The sequence below is a fragment of the Patella vulgata genome, chromosome 7, assembly GCF_932274485.2.
Source record: "Patella vulgata chromosome 7, xgPatVulg1.2, whole genome shotgun sequence".
Classification (NCBI taxonomy): Eukaryota; Metazoa; Mollusca; class Gastropoda; family Patellidae; genus Patella; species Patella vulgata.
The window spans coordinates 68,429,968-68,448,922 of NC_065885.2; the positions used below are offsets into that span (position 1 = coordinate 68,429,968).

General features: G+C 40.5%; 1 protein-coding gene across 1 annotated transcript; it reads left to right on the forward strand.

Annotated features, from left to right (window-relative positions):
• Positions 1–522: 522 nt before the first annotated feature.
• Positions 523–13,988, forward strand: LOC126828759 (sialin-like). The gene is made up of 11 exons (XM_056102458.1): positions 523–672; positions 2,841–3,037; positions 3,900–4,133; positions 4,614–4,701; positions 5,894–5,989; positions 6,773–6,900; positions 7,998–8,147; positions 8,903–9,032; positions 11,319–11,469; positions 12,255–12,345; positions 13,436–13,988. Exons 1-11 carry the CDS (start codon positions 612–614, stop codon positions 13,688–13,690), a joined length of 1,581 nt encoding a protein of 526 aa, XP_055958433.1. The 5' UTR covers positions 523–611; the 3' UTR covers positions 13,691–13,988.
• Positions 13,989–18,955: the final 4,967 nt, after the last annotated feature.

Genomic DNA, 18,955 nt, shown 5'->3' on the forward strand with positions numbered 1-18,955 from the left:
GAGAAAGAGAGGTGTTTAATGTCCACTCGACACAAACTAGGTCATTTCGGGACTACCATATGGTTCAATATTATTTCGATAAATCGCTTGCGCGTAGGGATCTTTAGCATTGGAAGTAAACCGTAGGACCCAGGAAAAACGCACGAGGTTGAACAAGTGACTATACTACTTTGTGCGTACAAGTTTGGGATAGAACCCACGCCACTTGACTCAATGACAGACATTATTGTGTAAAGTGCACGCGTTACACCACTCGCCCACCCAGTCCCTCTTTACGGACAACCTTGAACATATAATGTTATCTAATATGGTGACCTAATTTAAAATCAGAGTTCGATTGATTGTAGATGTGTAAATTAAGATTAGAAAGTTTTAGTAAAATAAACCTTCACGACCAGTTACTAAAAAATGTAACTGACATTCAAAGATTAGCATGTTTGTTTTTTTACGTAACGAGTTCAACAGTGCGTAGACCCAATTCTAATACAAACAAGGTCGTATCAAGACAGTGATAGTAGTAATTTAGAACCACTACGAGACGTCAGTGACAACAGCTGTTTTATAGAACCACGATGAGACCACAGTGAAAACAGCTGTTTTACAGAACAAAGATGGAGCAGAAATTAGAGAAAAAAGCCAATCAAATTGTCGATACAGATGACGTCAAGAACGGTAAGATTGTGCGCTTTTATCATTAAAATCTCGCTATAGAACTAATTTCAATATGAATATCACTTTCAACATTAATAATACATTAAAATGAAACACGCGCCTCTAGTAGGAATATCAGCTCGAAATTGCTTCAATTGAGTATTTACAAAGATGTGTTGAATTGAAATGTCATTAATCTATGCGATGTTGATATCTAATAATACCGCTGCTCGTGTTGGGTGCAATTGAAAGTTGATCGATCTATGCTGTTCGCTGCTGTGTAATAATCCCGGCGCCATTTTGTTGTCCATGAACGATTATTGATAGACCTTTTTAAACAATTCAAAAAAGGGAATTGATCCCGGAGCTAGCCGTAAGCGTCCACTGCGCTGTACAGTCCCGAGCCTGTAGTGACACACACTTCACTCAAATTTAAAAACAGTCAGGAATATAACCCAGAGAAACCATTGTGTAATGCCAGCATGAGTCATGGTCTGCTATATGTTACCAGAAATACGAATGTAAGAATAAGTCACATCAAAGATCTGACTTTCGAATCGACATGAAATATTAATCGTGACGCGAGACGCAGAAATAGATTGAATGGCAGCTAATGGGGGTCCTATCGTATTACTTGAACGGGACTTGAACTTTTTAAAGACTTGGGATTCGACTTGACTCGATACTAAAGTCAGCGACTTGGGACTCGACTCGGAATCGAGTTGCGGCGACTTGGAGCTCGACTTGGACTCGGGGTTGAGCGACTTGGAGCTCTACTCGGACTTAGGTTGTGGCGACTTGGAGCTCGACTCGGACTTAGGTTATGGCGACTTCGGACTTAACACGGACTTGGGTTGCGGCGACTTCGGGCTCGACTCGGACTTACGTTGCGGCGACTTGGAGCTCGACTCGGATTTAGGTTGGGGCGACTTGGGGCTCGATTTAGGTTGGGGCGGCTTGGGGCTCGACTCGGATTAAGGTAAGGGCGACTTGAGGCTCGACTCGGACTTAGGTTGCGGCGACTTGCGGCTCGACTGGGACTCAAGGTCCTGCGATTTGTTCTCACCTCTGCCGGTAACTCTCTCAATGTCCAATAAATCTGGCCCCCAAAAGAATCACAGAGAATTAACTATAATAATCGATATTAGAATAAAAGTCACAATAAGAAACTCTTTCAATGGTTTATGTATATCATTGATTGTAATAAGCGCATTTATGTCAGGCTACATTGTACTTTAACTTTCCCAAACCACCAAAGAATGTATCAATTAGAGTGGAGACCTCGTCGACGCTACAATAAAGCAGCTATGTAATAGTTGAATGAAGTCAGCAGAAAGCAATATGAATCTCCATCAATCTAGTCTTATATTTTCAGTACCTTGCTGCCTGTCCAAACCACCAATAAATGCATCAATAGAGACCACGGATAGTTGGATGATGTCAGTAGAAATCAATGTAAACCTCCATCAATATAGTGTTTATATTTCCAGTACCTTGCTATCTGGAGACCAGCTAAATGATAGTTGGATGAATTAACACAATCACTTTCAGCTGTTTAAACGACCCCTTGGCACCATCCTATTTATCCGATTTGATTAAACAATATGTACCTTCTCGTTCCTTACGTTCATCTTATAAAAACCAACTTGTATGCCTAGTATCCGATTTGATTAAACAATATGTACCTTCTCGTTCCTTACGTTCATCTTATAAAACCAACTTGTATGCCCAGTATCCGATTTGATTTAACAATATGTAATTCTCGTTCCTTATGTTCTTCTTATAAAAACCAACTTGTATGCCCAGTACAGAAGTCAAAGTGTGGTGAGAGAGCTTTTGCGTACACAGCACCAAAAGAGTGGAACAAATTGCTCCTGGAAGTCCAAAATAGTCCAAACTTGGCTATATTTAAACGACGTCTAAAAACCCAGTTTTTTACCCAAACTTTTGAACAAAAATTTAAATGCTTCACTTTCCATTTGTATATTGTAACTGGACTATTCCTTTGTATTTTTTTGTTATTTTTTATAATATACATGTATTTTTTTTTATAATCATATCTACATTGTAAAGCGCCACAGAGCAGTCAGGCTGGCTGAATGTTTAGCGCTATAGAAAACGATTATTATTATTATTATATTATTAGAAAGCAATGTGAACCTCCATCAATTTACTATTTATATTTTCAGTACCTTGCTGTTTGTCACAACGATGGATACTTGCATACATTGGTTTCTTTGGATTTGTCTGTATGTATGCACTACGAGTCAATTTAAGTGTTGGTATAGTGTGTATGGTGAAAAGCTATCCAGAGAATTCCACCAATGCAGCGAACAATACCAACCCAGCGTGTGATGAACAAACAAGTAATAGCAGCAGCTCGAATGTAAGTAAAATATATCCCACATGGAATATTCAACGCTCCATAGATCTCCCGTCAAAAGGCAAAACCTAGTAACTCACTTTTTTTTATATCAAAATTGAGTTAAGACCAAATTCGTAGTTACTAGGGTATGTGCTTCCTGTTGTTGTACTAGATATTCCAATCTTTTGATTTTATAAGCAGTTACACCCATGACACAACCTAGCAACTTCCCTCATTTGCCTAGAATACCACAGCAAAACTCAATAGTCAAATCAATGGATGAGCTGGGGTTTAATATTCATTCATTACGTTTTCCTTTGTTTTCTCAAAATAAGAAAAAAGTGAGTTACTAGTTTTGCTTTTTGACGGGAGAGATGTTCAGGGGACGCAAAACAGAGGTCAGATATACACACTGGGGTACCGTAAACATAAAAGGACCCTTGACAGTTGGAATTTCATGATAAGTAGGTGGAACGCCGCTGTCCAGCCAAAATGACCCTCACAGCGTGACGTCATACTTCGAGAATTTAATCTCTGTCCTGAATGGACGCCATATCCAAAAAATAGTATATTGTTTTCTACTGCGCTTCTACTATGTTTCACATCTGATACATACACAGAGACTAAATAAACCTGTTCAATTCCATTAAATGGAAGCAGAATAAATACTTCTATAAATTCTCGAAGTTTACTTAGTGTTTTCGACTAAAATCGTCAATTTAAGAATCAAAATGTCGGTCAACTAGTTTAGTGTCTGTTCTCAAGCGGAGCTAACTGTAGACAGGCAGCACAAGTTTAGTATGAGCGTGACGTATGTCGTCTTCATTATCTCGGTTGATGCAGAAAATCAGGACTTTAAGTCTCATTTCATTTAATATTTCAGACCGAAGAATTTGATTGGACTAAAAGCGAACAAGCGACATTATTGTCTGCTTATTTCTATGGTTACTTAGTAACACAGATGCCTGGTGGTTGGCTAGCTGGTAGATTTGGCGGGAAACGAGTTATAGGCTTTGGTCTGGTTATATCCTTTTTATTGAATTCTTTGACACCTGTTGCTTCTCGATATGATATTCGTGTTGTTACAGCCATAAGAGTATTGCTGGGTTTAGCTTCGGTAAGTAGAACACAGAGTCCCTGCGTTGACCGAGGAAGTTCATCGGGATTTTCTAGCCTGCCTACTACTTGTCAGTGGTGCAAGACTGAGAGCCTGGTAAAAGAAAACATATAGTCGTTCGGATGGGACGAAAAATCAAGGTCCCGTAGGCACGTATAAGAACCTTGGCTGGAATTCGATTCGTCCAAGCATCGGAAGTTGTTTCATTTCGATCGTACTTAAATCGTACTTAAATTAGTCGAGCCTTCGGCCTTTTTCGAAGATCGTCGCCACAAACGAAGAAGGAAAAAATAAAACCCAAGCTAGTTTGGACAACAAGATCCCTTTCAAAAAGATTAAAATATGTTACCTAAACTAGAGTTATTTCGTGGACGGGAGTGAACCATGTGTGAATTAATTTTATTTCTGGGTGTTTGGTGGTCACAATATTGTCGTTTCCAAGGGATACACAATTTGAAATGTTTATATTTATACATCCAGGGTCTCATGTTTCCCGCCTTTCACAGTATGTGGGGTAAATGGGCGCCACCTTTAGAAAGAAGTCGATTGACGTCATTCTGTTATGCTGGTGAGTCAACTATTTAATCAACCATAGTTGTGCTGACTAGGCTTTAAACTACCTGACTAGACTTTACTTTAATTTACCTGTAACCAGGAACAACGCATTTCTATGGTTTTATCAATTGTCACTAACTGGTTTCCCCTTTTCAGTGATGCAGGATGGAGTGCCTGACAAAAACAGCTGTCCATCGGATGGGATGGAAAACCGAGGTCCAATGTACACATTGGCGTACACGTAAAAGATCCCTTGGATGTTGGAATTTGATATAAGAGTAGGCCGTAGCGCCGCTGCCCGGGCAAAATGTCCCTCATAGCACACTGTATGGCGTATGCCCGTCTTCATTAGCCCAGTTTAGGAGCAGAACAGTAGGACGTTAAACATCATTTTATTTCATTTCATTTCATGATTTGTCCTTTAATTGCAAGTATCTTAACACAAGTGTCGACATTGGTATTATCCAAGAAGAGGTAAACAAGGGTCGCAGGTTAACATGGTAAACTCTCCTCATAGCAATCCAGAGGCGGATTACCCCATAGGCAGTGTAGGCAGCTGCCTAGAGCCCCCCCCCCCCCAAAAAAAGGGCCCAAAAAATGTTTGACGACCTTTTTAAATTTAATGTTTTACATTATTTAATTTAAATCACTGAATTACGCTTGCGACGAACCTCACTTGGTTGTGTCGGCCGTTCACTATGAGGGAAGAAGGCCCACACGTCAGTGACACCATAGCGCTCGAGATGAGCTTTAGTGTGCTCGATCACTCCAACTGGGAGACTAGTCACCCACTGGCCTTGCATTAGCCTGGTATCTGGTTTCGCTTTCGTTTTAAAAAAGTCTTTGCTATTTTCTCTTGAAATTTGTCTTTCTTTCATTACGTGAAGGCCGCGCCGTTTCAACGTAGGTCGGTTCGCCGTTGATATGGCCCAAATGCAAAGGTGTGGATGGGAGAAGAGAGAACAGAAAAAACATGAAGCTGATTGCCGTGCACGTAAAAAAGCCCTTGACAGTTGGAATTCGATATAAGAGCAGGCTGTATTGCCGCTGTCCGGGCAAAATTTCTCTCATTGCCCACTGTATGGCATATACCCGTCTTCATTAGCCCAGTTTAGGAGCAGAACAGTAGGACATTAAACCCCATTTCATTCCCTTTCTCAAATCATAACTCCCGAAGAGTTTGCAGTATATGGATATAATTACAGGATCGTTTGTTGGTAATATTATAACGTTTGCTGCATCAGGCCTTCTGTGTGATTATGGTTTTGATAATGGCTGGGGATCAATCTTCTATCTAACTAGTAAGTAACAATATAATTTACAATTCTCGGATTTCTTGAGATAACCGGATAAAAATAAATTTTAATAATAATAATATTGATATTTGTATCGCGTAACTATTGAATACGCTAGGCCCCATGCGCGAGACTATGTTTTCAAGTCGGATTGTTAATAATAGTGAATAAATAACAAAGTTTTCACTTTGGATTTAAAAACCGGTACAAAATAACATTGTCCGATATCTTCGGAAAGTGTATTCTTCATAATTGATGCACTGTATTGAAAAGTTCTTGATCCAAATGATTTTAAATTATAGGTAGGTACATCCAATAACAATTTGCTTTCTGGTCGTAATGATCGTTTTGGTTGATACTATGAGAGTAGAAAGCGCACATGTTAGTACCGTATGGTGTATATTTGTATATAGGTATTGTAACCACGGTGTATATTTGTGTATATTGTAACTGTGATATTGGGTATATTTGTATATTGTAACTGTAGCATTGTGTATATTTGTATATAGGTATTGTAATACGGTGTATATTTGTGTATATTGTAGCTGGGTGTATATTTGTGTACGGGTAATGTAACTGTAACTGGGTGTATATTTGTGTATAGGTATTGTAACTGTAACACGGTGTATATTTGTGTATTGTAACTATGATATGGTGTATATTTGTATATATGTATTGTAACTGTAATATGGTGTATATTTATATATAGGTATTGTAACTGTAATATGGCTGGTATTATGGTTTATATTTGTGTATTGTAACTGTAATATGGTGTATATTTGTATATAGGTATTGTAACTGTAATATGGCTGGTATTATGGTTTATATTTGTGGCGGATACACCAACTGAACATCCACGAATATCTGAAGCTGAGAGAATTTATATAGAGTCAGGAATTGGTGATAAACAAACCAGAGTACGTCACTTCCTTCATTATTTTATAGAATCCCTTTGATTGGAATGAACTGGGGTTTAACATCCTATCTTTCTACATCGACTTGACTAATAGAGACGGACTAGGGGTTTTAAAGGCTGTTCTTGTCTACAATATCACCCTTGGTGAAAGTGGACATTAAACTCCAAAACGAATGAACGAAAAGGCTGTTCAACACAATGCGTTTCATTTTACGACTCACATAAGAGAGAGAGAGAGAGGGAGAGAAGATGGGGTTTAACGTCCACTCAACACACCAAGGTCATTTCTGGACTAACATATGGTTCAATTTTTATTTCAATAATTCGCTTGCGCGTAGGGGTCTTTAGCAGTGGGAGGAACTACGTCAGTTGACTCAATGACAGACCTTATGATACACTCGCTACAACTCACATAAAGTGCTATTTCTATGGTTATCTTTCCGATGTGATGGGGTGCTAGGGATACCCGGACTTCGCTATGTACTCCTATTGTCCAACTGTAATTCGATGTCCAACTGTGTTACATGCACACCACTGTGTACTCGAATAGACCTCAGTTTTTGTCCCTTCCGAACGATTAGGTACACTTTCCTTGCCAGCCCTCTCAGTACCACCCCTGATAATTTACGAACAGACAATTTATTATTTATCACACATAGTTCTGGGGAGCCACGGCTTCGAGGGTCAGATGCCGGCTTATTAACCATGCAAGGAACATGGCCTAGTCGTTGCCGCCACCTTGGAAAAATGTCTCGTCATTTTAGCAATCGCAGTCGGTCAATCCCTTCGCAATTATCCACGGAGCGAGCATGTCTACAGTCTAGTTTCATATGGATCGCATTTGGTTTTTACCGAGCCATAGGCTTGTTACTAAGAGCGTCGCCCCCTAAGAAAAAGAAGATGAATAGTACTTGGGGACCTGGGACCTGTTTCACCAAATTTTAACTAAGATAAAATCCAAAATTTTAGTAATTTGATTGGATAAGATTAGATTGAAGTATCTCCTAAAAATTAGATTTTATCTTTAGTTAAGATTTCGAGAAACAGGGCGCAGTTCCTGATCAAAAATATCGTCCATTGTTTTTTGTGAATCATCAGGTATTAACGACACCGTGGTTAGCTATAGCTAAGTCTCGAGCTATGCAGGCCTGTCTCGTGGCACATTTCTGTAATAATTGGATTAACTATACCCTACTCACTGGTTTACCAACGTTTATGAAAGAAGTTCTCAAGTTCGATATTAAATCGGTGAGTCAAGTTTTAAAAATAAAATGCTTCAAGGCTAAGACCTGCTAATAATTTTATCATGTCTATAGAGTTAATGCAATTAACTCCCCTGATTTCATATGGGATGCTCGATTGTCAGACCGGAATAATAAACTGTCATGGAATCTTTTACGTGCACTTCAATGTGTACACGAGACATCCGTCCTGCATCACTGACAAGGGGGAACCACGCTGGAAAATCTGAATGAGCTTTCTCGGCCAATGCAGGGATCGAACACCCGACCTCCAGCCTAGCGAGCCAGTGTCGTACCCGCTAAGCCACCGTGATAACCCCCCCTCCCCTCCCCTCCCCTCCCCTCCCCTCCCCTCCCCTCCCCTCCCAATATCACAGACACAAACTAGGTCATTTCGGGACTAACATATGGTACAACAACAATAATTCGCTTGCGCATAGGAGTCGTTAGCTGTGGAAGGAAACCGGAAGGCCTGGGGAAATCCCACGGGCCTAGACAGACGATTCTGCTCCTTGCCTAAACAACGCCAATTCAGGCAATGACAGACCTTATGATCTGAAACCACACCACGTGACTCAATGAAAGACAGTATGATCTAAATCGCATGCGTTAGACCACCCGACCCACAATCCCCCAATATGTTTTTAAAATATCACTATGTACGCTATGTCTAATGTTGTTGTATCTATATGGCATGTTTTTATATGTACACTATGTCTAATGTTGTTGTATCTATATGGCATGTTTTTTATTTATTTTAAGAATGGTATCTTGTCAGCAGTACCTTACATTGCTATGACTGCATCTACCGTATTGTCTGGTCAAGCAGCAGATTTTCTCAGAACAAAATCTTTCTCAATTAAAGCTATACGAAAATTCTTCCAGATAACGGGTATGCCATTTAGTACTTTACAGACACCTGTTATACGTTTATTTGGATGTTATTTTAAATGATGATACTTCAGCCTTTATCAAACGTGATCTCCGGCATGGTTCTCTCCCTTGTCTGTAATGCAGAACAGAAGGTCTCGCAATGGACATTGTATTGTCGTTCTGTTCTGACGACAAACCGAGGTCTCCTGTTCACATTTACATGTACGTAATTGAACCTTCGGCAGTTGTACTCCGATATAAGAGTAGGCCGTAACTCCCCGCTGCCTGGGCAAAATACCCCTCATGTCACTGGTATTATATACACCCGCTCAAAAATTAAGCACCACCAACTTCAATAATAAATTTTGAAGCGAAAATTCAACATAGAAGAAAACGGTCAATGATGTTTAAAACTAGGTTACGTTATAGAGAGGTAACATGCCAAAACAACTTTGCATGACATGCACGTGCCCGGTGAAAGTCACTGTAGCAAGGTGACCCTACAACTGTAAAATTCGAAGTTTAGTCCTGTCATTGCTAAGATGTTTCAGAGTCGTAAAGCGATTGAAAAACGCATTGGACCTATGCCTCGACGGCGTATTAATAACAATGAGAGGTTGCAAATCATCGGAATGCGAAATGCTGGCATGTCATGTAGGGAAATTGGACGGCATCGTAACATAAACCACAGCGTCATCAGTCGTCTTGTAAGGAAGCACAGAGCTACGGGGGATGTCAAAGATCGTCAACGAAGTGGAAGACCACGAAAAACAACAACTCGTGATGACCGACTCCTTGTAAGACATGCCAGGCAGGACCCGAGATCGACAAGTCGGGAGTCTCAGAGACAGGTGGCTAATCAACACCCGATTGTCCCTTAGTACGGTGAAACGACGACTAAAAGCAGGTGGACTGGCAGCACGTAGACTTATCAGACGTCCTCTCCTCACTCAGAGACGTATCCAAGAACGATTACAGTGGTGCAACGCAAGGAGTGGTTGGAACATCCGGTCTTGGAGACGTGTCCATTGGTCGGACGAAAGTCGGTTTCTGTTACATATAACTGACGGGAGAGCCCGGATTTGGCGTCCACGAGGCACTGCTTACCAACAGCATAACATCCAGCCAGAGATTCCATTCGGCGGTGGTTCTGTGATGGTCTGGGGATGCTGTTCATATGACTGCAAACTGGAGCTGATTCAAGTTCAAGGCAACCTCAATGGCGACAGATATCAAAATCAAATCCTCCAAAGGGAAATTGTACCCCATTTCGACAACCACCCGTTGGCGAGTCGACCAATCTTTATGGACGATAATTTCCGGCCCCACTGAGCCAATGTGGTGAGGGAATATCTTTGACGTAACGCCATTGACACTCTCCCTTGGCCGGCAAGAAGCCCTGACCTCAATCCGATTGAACATTTATGGGACATTTTGGGTCGCAGGGTGTGAGCACGGGTCCCTGGTGTACAAAATCTTGCTGAACTTACACAGGCTCTTCGAGAGGAATGGAATAATATTCCACAAAATCAAATCAGACGACTCATTTCCAGCATGAGGAGGCGTGTTGAAAATTGCATCGGTGTCAGAGGAGGTTACACCCGATATTAACTGCAATTTGGGTGAAGGAAGAGAGACAAGTTATTTCAAGACCTTTCGGATGAAAAACAGTTGACCGGTTTCTGTGGACAGGGATACTTTATTGGCCATCAAATTTGCTGAAATATTCATGTATTGAAATATTGTTCATTAAACATTTCTTTGTCAATTTATGTAGTCATTTATCATGTGTAATACATGTTTGCTGTCATACAAACACAGAGATGACATATTCAAGGAAAGTTTTGCAGCAGTTATTGATACACAATGGGGGTCATTTCAATCATATCAAAAAAAATCTGGTGGTGCTTAATTTTTGAGCGGGTGTATAGTTTGTGATATCCGACATTGACAGGTTTAACTGTAGGTTATAATATCAGTTATCTATGCAAGTCGTGGGGTGGATCCAGGATCTATAGATGACAAGGAGTAGTGTCGCCCTGACTAACATCAAAGTTTTGCTCCACATTCGTTGTCACTGGATAAATGGAATCTGTTCCATTACGTTTGCATTCGAGCGACGTTTTAGCCGGCGAAAAAGTGCGCGGAAACACCACGACATTGCGCGCGGAAACACAACGAAAACGCGAACATGAAAAACGGGCATTAGAATCTACAGGACATCTTCCCTTAGACCCTAGCTTCGAAATTGTCAAACCGAATCCACAATCCCGATACTACAATGTTATACTCTGAATTATTTTAGCATTTGTGGGTGCTGGAGCTTGTCTAGTAGCTACAGGGTTTGTTTCCTGTGAACAGAAGATGATTGGAGTAGTACTGTTGACTCTTGCTGTGACGTTTGAAGGGATGTGTTTTGCTGGTTACATGGTGAATCAGGTTGATTTCGCTCCGAGGTGTGGTAACAATCAACTATCTTATATACTTAAACAGGCATTATTCAAGAGCTAAATCTACCTATTGCAAGGATTTATTTAGGACCGAAATATTATCTAAATTATCAATTAGACATTAATTAACTTATCCAGATCATAATTAATTTTGGATGTCATCGCTAGGTCATTAAATTAAACATACACTATGCAATAGCTAAATCTGCCTATTGCAGGTAGGCCTGAAATGTTATCTAAATTATTTACTAGACATAAATTAACTTATCCAGACCATAATCATCTCTCGATGTCATCGATAGGTCATTAAATTATATATACATTATTCAAGAGCTAAATTTGCCTATTGTAAGTCATTCTTTGGGCCTGAAATGTTATATAAACTATTAATTAGACATGTTTAACATGACAACACTATAATCAACATTAATGTAACATGACTAACATTTCAGACTTCAGTAAATAAGAATATTTTATATTGAGTTGCAATCTGATTAAATGACAGATCCTATTTCGTTTCGGCTTTTTTATAGTTCTAGATTTCATTTTACTTGTCTTTACTACACTGTGATCTGGAATAATGGTTATATAACCCGCGTTCTGGATGATGTGAAAGATTAGCCAATGAAACGGTCTGTTACGGCGAGTTTTTGATTAGAAAGATGAACGTTGATTGGTTAATCAACTGACATAGAGATCTGTATTTGAATCTGATTGTATTGAGTTGAAGATATGAATTGTAAATATAAATAGAACCTCCGGCTACTAGTAAACATTGGTTTTTTTTATAGGTATGCTGGTGTGTTATTTGGTATCAACAATGCCATAGCTTCAGTACCTGGTATGGTGGCGCCATTAGTGGTCGGGGCCTTGACACCAAACGTATGTATTATATATCTCAGACCATTACTTACATTTATTATATAGAGGAAAGTGAACAAATGGGGTTTCTGTTACTATGGGTACGTGTGCACCGCTAGTGAGAGGAATTTTGTCCGGGAGGTGCCATTCCTCTTTGAATCCCAACCCTTGATTTGTACACGGATGGGGCTCGTATGTTCTGGTCAAAACTTCCTCTCTACCTTACAGCGCTATTCCCAATAGGTGGAGAGCGGTTTTCTCCTTCGACATAACTGTCTTCATTGACCCAGTCGGTGCTGAACAGTGGGACGTTAAACCCCTTTTGATTTCATTTCCTTCCCCGGTTGTACGTGACAAGGAGTAGGGTCGCCTGTCCAACCTCGTGGGTTGTCTCCCGGTCCTCCGGTTTCCTCCCACTGCTAAAGACCCATACGCGCAAGCGAAGTATTGAACTAAAATTAAAAAAACATATGTTAGTCCCGAAATGACCTAGTTTGTGTCGAGTAGACGTTAAACCCCATTTTCCCCTGTCTCTTCAACAATCCCCAATACAAATGAAATGGGGGTTTAACGTCCCACACCGACTGGGCTAATGAAGACGGACATGCGCAATACGAAATCAAAATAAATGAAATGTGGGTTAACTTCCTAGTGTTCCGACACATACTGATCCTTTACAAGGCCCTTCATCTTGACGTGTGAAAAACACGCTGGAAACTCTTGGGGAACTTTCTCAGTCAATACCGGGCTCGAACCCGTGACCCACTGGTGAGCGGGCCAACATTAAAACACACAATGAATAACGCGCAATACCGTCGATGCATAAATAATCCAACCTGAGAATAGCATACACGACGCCGATTCTAGGCAAGTTTATAAATAAAAAGTGGCACATTAGAGATGGTATGCCTGAACCCTCGTTCTAATGATAAAGTAGTTTCATACGTCATAGTGAGTTTGGAACGACGTTACCATGATAACTATGACACCCCCTCCCCCCCATTAACGGGTGTTTGCTTTGTTAGCCATGATGGTGCTGAAACGTGGGGCGTTAATTAATTTATGTTTCATTCTTAGCATTCCTTCCAGACGGCCATTATTGTCATTTCAGAAAACTCAAGAAGAATGGCGGAATGTGTTTTATGTATGTGGTGGAGTGTGTCTGCTGGGAGCGACTGTTTTTGGCCTTTTTGCGCGGACAGATTTAGAACCATGGGCTGCTGAACCCGTGGAGACCGAAATACAGGACACAATCAAGAAAGTGGAAGAATATTTACAGAAGAACACAGTTATACATGATAATAAGGCGTTTGATAAATCGGACTTGAATGAAGAAAAAGGATCGACGATTTCTATAAAATTATAATCATCTTAAAAACACATGTTAAAGGAGCTAAACTTCTTACTCAATAATATTCATAATTGGAAATTAAAAACACGAATTAGAATTCAATATTGGTCCATTTCAATCAAAATTGATGTTATTATATAACCGTGAAATATGGAATTCTAATATTTAATGGACATTTTCAAAATGAGTACACGAGTCGTGTATTCTATGGTTTTGGGCGCCATTTGTAAATAACAAAGAAAACCATATGATAGAATATACTAAGCGGGCGTTCAATTTGTACTGTTCACGCGTTTCACCGAACATAATTGATTAGAAATTACGATATTTTATTTTTTAAAAATTGAATATAAATTGCTTTATGTACATTCATATGACATTGCTATATGCTTTTAGACCGATTTTAAGGTTCCAAAGAATAGGGCTGTACACCCTTTAACAATAACACAGGACATGTATATATGAAATACAAGTTACTTAGATAAAAGAGACGTTCTGATGCCAGGGGATCACGTGGCTAAGTGGGTAAGGCGCTGGCTCGTTAGCCTGGAGGTCGAGTGTTCGATCCCTGCATTGGCCGAGAAAGTTCATCTCGATTTCCGTGGTTTCCCCTTGTCAGTGATGCAGAACGGAGGGCCTGACAAGGACAGCTGCCTAGTCGTTCGGATGGGACGAAAAACCGAGGTCCCGTGTACACATTGGCCTGCACCTAAAAGATCCCTTGGCAGTTGGAATTCGATATAAGAGTAGGCCGTAGCGCCGCTGCCCGGGCAAATTTCCCTCATAGCACACACCATATAAAATACATATTAGACACAATACATAACATAGCATTTATAATACATAATATATATAGGGAGAGAGAGACATGGGGTTTAACGTCCATTCGACATAAACTAGGTCCTTGCGGGACTAACACATTGTTCAATTTTATTTCAATAATTCGCGTCCATGTAAGGGTCTTAAACAGTTGGAGGAAACCGGAGCACCCGGAGAAAACCCACGAGGTTGGGCAGGCGACCCCACTCCTTGTCATGTACAACAGGGGAATCGAAACCATACCAGTTGACTCAATGTCAGACCTTATGATACAGCGCGCACCTACTAAGCATCCCCCCACCACCCAACCGCATAATATAGTAAACCGGAGGGAGAGGGGGGGGGGGGGTATTATCCGAAAGGTGGGCAAAAAGCGGGAGTTGACTTTTCTAGAAGCATTTTTCCCCAGGAATCCAAAAATGGTGGGTGATCAGTCAGGTGAGGGAGCGTTCAGGAGTTATCGAGGACAAAAGGTCACCAGAGGTTAAAGGAGAAGGGGGGTATTATCCGAAAGGGGGCAAAAAGCGGGAGTTGACTTTTCTAGAAGCATTTTTCCCCAGGAATCCAAAAATGGTGGGTGATCAGTCAGGTGAGGGAGCGTTCAGGAGTTATCGAGGTCCAAAGTTCACCAGAGGTTAAAGGAGGGTGGCTTATGAATTTAGCCACTGCTGATGCTGTCTGACGCAGATTTCTTGTTGAAAAGCAGCTGAATCATTGAATAAGTGACGAAGGATAATTTGTGAAACCAATTAATCAAATTATGACGTAATTGAAAAGATCAAAGGGTCACTGATGTCAAATAAGCAAGAAATAAGGATGCACTGAGATTAGGGACAAAACTAATGTTATTTTCAAGGTGGGCAAAAAGCGGGAGTTGACTTTTCTAGAAGCATTTTTCCTAAGGAATCCGAAAATAGTGGGTGATCAGTCAGGTGAAGGAGCGTTCAGGAGTTATCGAGGTCAAAAGATCACCAGAAGTTAAATGGGCTGGCTTATGAATTTAGCCAGAAAAGTCAACTCCAGCTTTTTGCCCACCTTTCGGATAATACCCCCTTTCTCCCTCTGGTCTATATAGGTTGATACATACTAATGTATAATATGTTAATTCACAAGACCACGTGATTAACAGTGTTTATAGAAATGAAAGGTATTGCCGTTTCATTTATTATCTAGTATTGACATTGTTTCAATCATCCCGAGTTCGACGTAATCATTACAGCGTCTAACATAAATGCATAAACACACCAGTCGTGTAAATGCCAACCACTGTAAACACACAACTATGCTGTGACGTTATGAAGGGCGTGAAGGTCTTTAGCATAGGGAGGAAATCGGAGGACCCGGAAAAAAACCACGAGGTTGGGAAAGCGACCCTACCCATTGGAACGTGCTGGCGGGGAATCGAAACCACGCCGCTTGATTCAAAGATATACTCTCTCTCTCTCCGTCTCCCGCCGATCTGGGAGCCACGGTGGCTAAGTGAGTAAGACGCTGGCTTGGGATTTTCCGACGTGGTTTCCTCTAGTCAGTGGTGCAGTTGTCTACTCGTTCGATGGGACGGAAAACCGAGTACCCGTGTATACATAATCATACACGTGAAAGATCCCTTCGCAGTGGGAATTCGATATAAGAGTAGGCCATAGTGCCGCTGCCCGGGCAAAATTTCCCTAATAGTACACTGTATGATAGAAATGTAATTTATTATCCAACCCAACATATCATCCCATGGTTTATATTTTTTGTATATAAGCGACAACTATCTTGATTAATGACTAAATTAGAAAAAATAAATGTGAATAATAAACCCTAGGTATCAGACAGTCGACAATGTGAATCAAATATACGTTACAGTCAATATCAGAATTTACATATATATCTAAAATATACGTTACAAGATAATGATTCATATGGCCACCACTAGCTTACAAATTGAACCATGTGTTAGTCCCGAAATGACCTAGTTTGTGTCAAGTGGAAAACGAAGACGGCATACACCGTGCAGTTTCCTATGAGGGAGGAAAATATTTCATATTCCCACTGGCACGTTTTGTTACGAGCACACGAATGTGTACACAGGAACTCGTTTTCTCGTGTCCCAGCATACCGGCTAGACACTGTTCCGTGTCAGAACCTCGGTCCTACACCCCTGACACAAGAACCTCCGTCCTACACCACTGACACAAGAACCTCCGTCCTACACCACTGACACAAGAACCTCCGTCCCACACAACTAACACAAGAACCCCCGTCCTACACCACTGACACAAGAACCTCCGTCCCACACAACTAACACAAGAACCTCCGTCCTACACCACTGACACAAGAACCACCGTCCCACACAACTAACACAAGAACCTCCGTCCTACACCACTGACACAAGAACCTCCGTCCTACACCACTGACACAAGAACCTCCGTCCTACACCACTGACACAAGAACCTCCGTCCTACACCACTGACACAAGAACCTCCGCCCTACACCACAGACACAAGAACCTCCGTCCTACACCACTGACACAAGAACCCCCGTCCCACACCACTGACACAAGAACCCCCGTCCCACACCACTGACAAAGAGGGAACTACACCAGAAATCCCGCGTAACATTCTCGACCAACACCGAATGCGAATTCGAGACGCTTTATTCATTGAGCCACCGCGGCTGTCCCAGTAGCTTAGACGTCCGCTCAGGCCTGCGCATGGTTACCCGGTTGCGATGGCGAGAAGCAATAAATGACCATGCTGGGGTTTCCTGCTAATGGCTGGGGTGAGCGATTACGGAGTTTCCATAACAATGCCAATTACACACCCCTCCCCCATTCAGTTCAATTCTACCTTCCTGTCATTCTGACTAGATAATCGTGCCAGCGGCTGCAGTTTATGTAAAGTTTGTGTCGATACAGGAATATTTCAGAAAAAAAAAGTTTTAATTTCATCACATATTCGACATAAAACTAAAGGACCAACCTATTTCGAATAAAACATGTTCAGCACACTGCCTTGAAACTACTACACAACCTGAACGACTAAAACATTTGAACTTAAAACGAATTTCTTTTGATCAAGGTGCCTGGAGATGTGTCTAGAAGGAGACGGGCATGCGCCATACAAGAGAGAAAGAGAAATGGGGTTTAACGTCCACTCAACACAAACTAGGTCATTTCGGGACTAACATATGGTTTAATTTTATTTCAATAATTTGCTTGTGCGTAGGGGTCTTTAGCAGTGGGAGGAAACCGGAGGACCAGGAAATAACCCACAAGGTTGGACAGGCGACTCTACTCCTTGTCACGTACTACCGGGGATTCGAAACCACGCCAATTGACTCAATGACAGGCTGTATGATACAGCGCGCACGTGCTAACCATTCAGCCACCCCCCCCCATGCGACACATACAGTGTTTTAAGAGGGAAATTTTGCCCGGACGGCTGCATTACGACCAACTCGTATAAATATAGTGACGTTATTACAATAAAATATAGTGATGTTAGTTATTACAATAAAATATAGTGACGTTATTACAATAAAATATAGGGACGTTATTACAATTAAATATAGTGATGTTATTACAATAAAATATAGTGACGTTATTACAATTAAATATAGTGATGTTATTATAATATAGTGACGGTAATACAATATAGTGACGTCAATACAATACAATATTATATTTATTGTTTATATTGGATCATTATGTAGATTTGTGATGGATAATATATTATACTTATTGTTTGCTTTGTTTGTATTAGTATTATAACACTAACTGGACATAGACATGTCCGCGAATCAACTAATGAAAGCTGCTGAAATATTCTACTATTCAACATTGTAAGAACTTATTAATGTAAGTTCATGGAATTATTGGATATGAAACGATATTTGTAGAATATATGCGGCAGTAATTATTTTATAACCGGAAGTTCAGAATCCCCAGACGAATAATTCCATTCTAAACAGTTATAATCTACAAATAATATTGTGAAATCCTCGGCATTTCGTGGTTGTCGAAGAATGAAAGAGTTCTCCATCTCGCCAGACATTAAGACCTATTAAAGTTAATGAATGAACAAATAGACACTGTCTTAGAGTAATTTATCGCCAGGACAACGTGTAAATAATGTACTTAAAAATCATCGACTTGAATAACGTAAATAAAGTTAGTTAATGCCAGTCGTTTATTTCAGACGAATCGTAGAAACAATTACAACAAATGGCTAGTGTTTATATGATGGTCTTCCTGTAGACGTAAAGTAAACATCCATGCCATCTAATCTTCCGTATGTCTTGGTGATAATATTGACTTACAGTATTACAATCAGACAATAATATAATAATTATTTATATAGTTCAAAGTCAATATATCTATATGGATATTCGTATGTCAATTATGTTGATAAAAAACAGCCCTTCTCCTCTTCCCCTTATAATCATGAATATGACTTCGACATTCCGATTGTTAAC